This window comes from Pinus tabuliformis, chromosome 2_2 (assembly GCF_031772625.1).
Source record: "Pinus tabuliformis cultivar Carrire ecotype Pingquan chromosome 2_2, CPIR1, whole genome shotgun sequence".
Taxonomy (NCBI): domain Eukaryota; kingdom Viridiplantae; phylum Streptophyta; class Pinopsida; order Pinales; family Pinaceae; genus Pinus; species Pinus tabuliformis.
Window position 1 is genome coordinate 68,923,376 of NC_142300.1, and position 6,743 is coordinate 68,930,118.

The 6,743-nt window shown below is 35.6% G+C and overlaps 1 protein-coding gene across 1 annotated transcript; it reads right to left on the bottom strand.

The window, feature by feature from the left end:
* Window positions 1-3,698: 3,698 nt before the first annotated feature.
* Window positions 3,699-6,204, bottom strand: LOC149191487 (uncharacterized). The gene is made up of 2 exons (XM_089406663.1): window positions 5,952-6,204; window positions 3,699-5,047 (listed from the first exon to the last, which is right to left on the bottom strand). The coding sequence occupies exons 1-2, from the start codon at window positions 6,202-6,204 to the stop codon at window positions 3,699-3,701; spliced, it is 1,602 nt and encodes a 533-aa protein (XP_089262789.1).
* Between the last annotated feature and the right edge of the window lie 539 nt (window positions 6,205-6,743).

Below are 6,743 nucleotides of genomic sequence, written 5' to 3' on the forward strand. Positions count from 1 at the left end.
GGAGTGATCTATGAAGGAAAAGGGAGAAAACTGTGAAGAGAGGTATGCTACAAACAAATAAGGTTATTATTTTATTCCCATGATTTTATTTTCTATAAGTTAAAGAGTTGATCTTAATGGTGACAACAATTATATCTCTAAAGGAGAGACAAATTCAAGTGACTTCCCTCAATTATTCAAGGATTTGTGAATGTTTCTTGTGTTCTTTCTAAGAATTTACTTGTTGTTCAGAAGGTTCAATTTCTTAATTATCAATGCTACCAATGATCTTTGTGTAGAAAGCAAACTGCCCAATTTCACAATTTTCCTGAAGGATCAATGTGGTGCACTCACATTGGATATACTTGACTATTGTATATGAGTATGTACAATGCAGTAGTTTGGGTTTTGAATTGGTCAAATGTCTTCGCAAAGACCTACTATTAAGATTTTGATTATTAACATTTTAAATAAAATCAGCATATTTCCTTACATCTTTATCACTAAATGCCTCTTATATTTTTCTATGTTATTATTCACTGTTTTTACATCTTATGCTCTACAAGATTTCAAGGTTTTGGCCTAAAATCCTGACTAGATCATTGTTAAGTTAAGTCTATTTTTTTATATTTTTTTAGTATTTGTTAATTGTTCATCTCATTGTAAGTATTATGTTTCAGATGTATAAATCACTTTTCTCTTTATTTTTGTTTAATATTTTTGTAATGAAAATATATCCAAAATCAAAAAATCTTAAAACATTTCCATTTTACATTCTACATTCCGAGAAAGTTGTCTCATTATCTTGTTGCAATCACAAGATTCAAGGAGATGACTAGTTTAGTTTTCTTAACATAAACCAAACTATCAACAATAGCAATAACAACATCCTTGGAAATAGTAGGCAGTAGGGATTGGGTAAATGCATCTTTAAGTGCCTCATCAGGAAACCTAGTTTGTACTAACCTCTTGGATCTTCACCACTCATGAAGATGATCATGAATGTGAATAATTATCTTTTTTGAAGTTGGACAGAAGGTTAGTCCCAAGATCCTACCTTATGGGTAACTGAAAATAGTTCAAAAAAGTACAAGCCAAGGAATACAAGTCATTATAATATGTCCTATCAATTTCAATATGCCATTCTGTTTCATCTCTAGTTAGGGTTCTTTGGAAAAGTTTCAACCTCAAAGAATCATCCACTGGAGAATTAGATGAACACCATAAATGGTGGGTGGTGATGTTTGTGGAAGTTTTTCTCCCTAGCTTCCCCTCAAAATTTAGGAATATCAAATGGAATTTTAGATGGCATGGGTGGCCACCTAAAATCATGGCATGTGGGGTCATTTGTTAGCTTATCCAAATCTGGTAATTCAAGAGGTGCCAAAATATGAATTTATTGTTGGTTAAATGGATCATAAGGGAAATAACCTCTTGACGAACAATATGATCCCCCCATAACATAATTCATGGTAGAATAATGTTAACCAAGTTTGTATCTCACCCCAGCATACTAAATTCTTGGGCCAATAGATGTGGTGTAAGGATTCTTCTCCCCAGGGTAAGTGCCCAAAGAGACCAAAGTATTCCCAAAACCATTACTACTTGAGGGATTGTACCCAAAAATAGAGGAGAAACCTCCCTATGTAAAAGCATCACTTTAAGCATTATAACTCATATGCATAGTTGTACACATGGGCTTAGTGTCCTTAGGTAAACTAGTCCCCCCAAAGGAAAAGGAACATCTAGAGAAATTCATCCCTTCTAACATAGAACTATTCCAAGGTTGATAAGTACTACCAAAAACATAAATTCCCTTAGCCTGGCTAGAAGAAACAATTGATCCTCCCAACATGCTCCTAGAAGTATAAATGCATGTGTTAAATAAAGGAATCATAGCTTGAGATGAGCTAGGAGTAATATCCCAACTCCCATAGATTGATCATTTTTTACCCCGATCACAAAGGAAAACATGGGCATAGGCACAAACATATTTCGAAAACTTGTTGGGGTCAAATAAGTAATGGGTTGGATTCGCCAGGAAGAATAGAGAAGTGTTGCAGGAGAAAGTAATGATGACATGAAAAGAGATACTTTTCATCTAGAGGGTAAAGAGGGACACAACTCCCTGATGGTAGAGGAGATTCTCTCACCAAACATGTGGTGAAAAAATAAAGATAAAGTTTCACTACCGTAAGGTTTTAACTGCACTAAAATCTAGCTGAGAGGGTCATTCAAAGGTGGGCTTACATGCTGTAATATGGTGTCATCAATCACTTCAAAATTCACAAAATATTTCCCTTGAGGACCAAACCTATCCCCCCCAACCTAAGTATGGTAAAAGCTCTCTATTTCCAAAGTTCTTCTACATTAACATGATGGTGGAAACTCCTTTTTTGGAGAAAAACATAATAGCATACAAGAATTTAAAATGTTTTGTTCAACCACAATTAATATATACTTGATTGTAAGAGATTTCAGAAAAATCACATAGAGAATCATTTGTCGACGCGTTTCGAACCAGCTAGTGTGGTTCATCGTCAGGACAAGTTGAGGAACAAATCTGAGCGATCCGTTAAATAGAGTATGCAGGTCCTCCAATGGCTATATGAACGGCTATATGAATATGCAACGGTTAAAAAGACCTCTAACGGTTAATATATATATTATTCTTATTATTAATATTATTTAATTATTTAATTAATTACTTATTTATTTATTTATTTACAGTAATAATAATGTATTATATTATTATATTAACTTCAAGCTAATATTACTAAATTAATTTTAAATTAAAATTTTTTGAATATTATTATCAATAATAGATTAGGGTAATTTATATTTTATTTTTATATTCTATTATTATTATTATTATTATTATTATTTATTTTTATTTTATTTATTATTATTATTATTATTATTATTATTATATCAAAATTATTAAAATATTGTCATTAATAGTCATATTATTATAATAACCTTTAGTAATATTATAAGATTAACTCCAAGCTAATATTATAATATTAATTTCCAACTAATATTACTAATATTAGTCTCAGGTAAAATTATTATTATTCTAATTTATTTATTTATTTATTTTTATTTTTATTTTTATTTTTTTAATATATGAGCGAAATGAATAAAATTGCAATAGTTAATTATTAAAAAACCAGGTCTAGGGGGAATAATTAAAAGAGAGATATTACTATTACTGAACCAATGATATCAAGAGAAAACAATGACCAGCTAAACAAACCGAGAGGGGTCAGGCGAAGAAGAGGCTAAGGTAAAAGGGTTAGGATCCAACATCTACTAATCTTCCAGCCGTCATCCCTATTGAGATTCAAAGGTCTTTTCTCGATCTCAAGGGCTTCCCTCAATTTACGATGGTGAAATTGTGCCACTCTTGCGATAACTTGAGCCTCTTCGATACAGACTTGATGTTTAGTTTTCTCGGCATGCTCAGCAAGGGCTGAGGACTTGGCCCTACCATGCCTCAAGTCTGCTGCATGCTCACTAATCCTTTGATTAATTGAGCGACCAGTTTCACCAATGTATGGGGCCCCGCAGGAACAGGGAATGACATACACCCCTTTCATGTCTTTAGGGTCGACAAGATCTTTGACAGATCTCAGCGAGCTACGGATGGTGTTAAGAGGTCTAAAGGTCGAGGGAATATTATGCTTCTTAAGAATCCTAGCGATCCTATCAGTGGTTCCTTAGATGTAGGGGAGGTGTACACCCAGGATTCGGTCTTTAGGATCTTTTTGGACAGAGGGCTCCTTCCGGGCCTTGAGGAAGGCTTTTTGACCTAGGTGTCTACTATAACCATTTTTAACGAAGACATCCAAGAGATGAGCCTTCTCCTTTGCTAAGTTTTTCTCATCAGAGATTCTTAATGCACGAGTAGCCAACGTGTTGAGAACGCCTAACTTCTGAGCGGGGAAATGATGAGAGCTGGCGTGGAGATATTGGTCGGTATGAGTCTCTTTTCGAAAGACTTGGTGGGAGAAGGAACCATCAATATTCTTTGAGATGAGAACATCAAGGAAGGGAAGGCAACCGTTGACTTCCTTTTCCATAGTGAACTTAATGGCGGAGGATTGTTCATTGAGATGACGGAAGAAGAGATCCAACTCATCATGACCATGAGACCAAACGACACCAGTGTCATCTACAAACCTCATCCAAAGCTTTGGCAAGAGATGGGCTGAGGACAAAGCTCTGGATTCGAAATCTTCCATAAAAATATTTGCAACGACTGGGGAAAAGGGGGAGCCCATGGCCACCCCACAAGTTTGCTCATAGAACTCTCCCTCGAAGCTAAAAAAGGTGGAAGTAAGACACAACTCAACTAACCGAGCGGTATCAGGGTCAGTGAGCCTATTGATAACTTCCATGGCCTCATTGATGGGAATACAAGTATAAAGGGAGACTACGTCGAAACTAACAAGAATATCATCGGGGTCAAGCTTCACCTTCTTGAGATCCTCAACAAACGACGCAGAGTCTTTTACGAAGGACTCTGTGCAACCAACCAATGGTCTAAGCTTTAAGGCAAGGAATTTTGCAAGAAGGTAAGAAGGACCACCGATGGTATTGACAATAGGTCTTAAGGGAACCCCTTCTTTGTGGATCTTTGGAAGGCCATAAATTCTAGGGGTGATGGGGTTGCTTTCTATGAGCTTCTGGGAAAAGGAGTCAGTAAAATTGCAGGACTTGATAGCAAGAGCAACTGCCTTTGAAACCTTCTTTAAAGGATTCTTGGAAAGCTTTTTGTAACTTCCACTATTGTTAAGATGATCCGACATCTTGGATCGGTAATCATCCTTGTTAAGGATCACTACTGCCCCACCTTTATCGGCTTTTAGGATGACAATATTGTGATTTTGGTTTAAGGTTTTTAGAGCCTCAAACTCAGCTTTGCTGATATTACTACGGGGCGGTTTTGCCTTCCTAAGGGCCACGGCACAATCTTGCCTAATCGTGTCCTTAGTTTTATCCGGAAGTCCCTTAATACCAAATTCCACACTGCAGATGATGTCTTCAATTGGAATTTTCTTCGAAGCTAAGGCAAAATTAAGACCCTTACTTAAGAGACTAAAAACAGACAGGGGAAAGGAAAAGCTAGAGAGATTGATAACCTTATTGCTCGGGGGTAGAGGGTGAGAATTACTCCCCGGATCAAGGTTATTATTATTATTATAATTATTAATGATATTAATGCTATTATTAATATTATAATTTCCTCCCATATTATTATTATCATTATTAAAATTCTGTTCTATATCGTACACCTTATTATTATTATTTTCATCAATATTAATATTATCATTAATATCATTATTTCCTCCCCTATTATTATTATTATTAATGTTATTATTAATCAAACTCTGTTCTATATCATACACCCTATCGTAAAAATTATTATTATTATTAATATTTTCGTTAATATCATTATTTCCTCCCCTATTATTATTAATAATGTTATTGTTATGTTCTATATCATACACCTTATCGTAAATATTATTATTATTATTATTAATATTTTCGTTAAATATCATTATTTCCTCCCCTATTATTATTAATAATGTTATTGTTATTCCGACTTTGTTGTATATCATACCCTTTATTATTATTATTAAAGTGATACATAATATTATTATTATTATTATAAATATTATTATTATTATTCTTATTATTATTAACGTACATAATATTATTATTATTATTATTAATATAATTATCATTAATGTTATTATAATCTACCCTAATATTATAATCATTATAATTGATATCGTTATTTTTAAAGTTATTAATTCCAATACCCTCCATATTCACGCTTAAGCTTAAGCCACAACTATTACTACCCAACCCTTCTTGGTTTAACACGTTTGAATTCTTGTAAGCTCCAATTTTATAAGAAGAATATGAGACAGCGTTTACAAAAGGCGCGCACAAGGGATTCTTACCTGGAGGCTCACCGAAAACCGCCTTGTCTCCATGAGCCAGCACATTCTCACCGTTCATTTGCTGCCGAGAAGGTAAGGCCGAGCAGGTCGATACATCCCCATCCACGCCTATTACTGGAGGCTCACCGAAACCCACCCTATCTACACGAGCCGGCACGTTCTCACCAATCGTTTGCTGCTGCGCAGGTAAGGCCGAGGTGCTTGATACAACACGATTTATGCTGGACAGTTGGGATGGAGATCTATCCCCCATACAGGTTTCCGAATGGATAGGGCCATGCGCGTCCGAGTAGTTTTTTATGGTAGAGCCCGAGACCCACGAACGGAGGGCCGAAACCTGGTCCTTCGAAACCTGGCTGCCAAAAGGAGGAACGAAACCCCGTGATGCAGTGAGACACTTGGAGAGTTTGAGAAACTTAGCGGATTGCCGCTGCTTGAGTAACTCCTCCAAATGCTGAGATTTCAGAGCAGAACAGGCATCTATCTTTGCCCAAAGGGACGTGCAGAAAAAATTGGAAAGCTCCAAATGTGAAGCCAAAAGGGACCGGGATACCAGGTCGAGACTTTTTCTAACTCTACAAATTTCAGCTCTAACCAACCCTAAGCTAGCTTTCAGAAAAATGCCAAGATTACCAGGTATATTAAGGTTATGCTTAATCCGGGCAAATGCTGGAATTAATTAATTAATACACCCCTATGGCTAGCTATGCATTAGACGAAACAACACATGCTAAAAAATCTAGGAGGCAAGCGCAAAAACTAAAAGAGAGAGAAAGGGATCTTCTCGTTGTT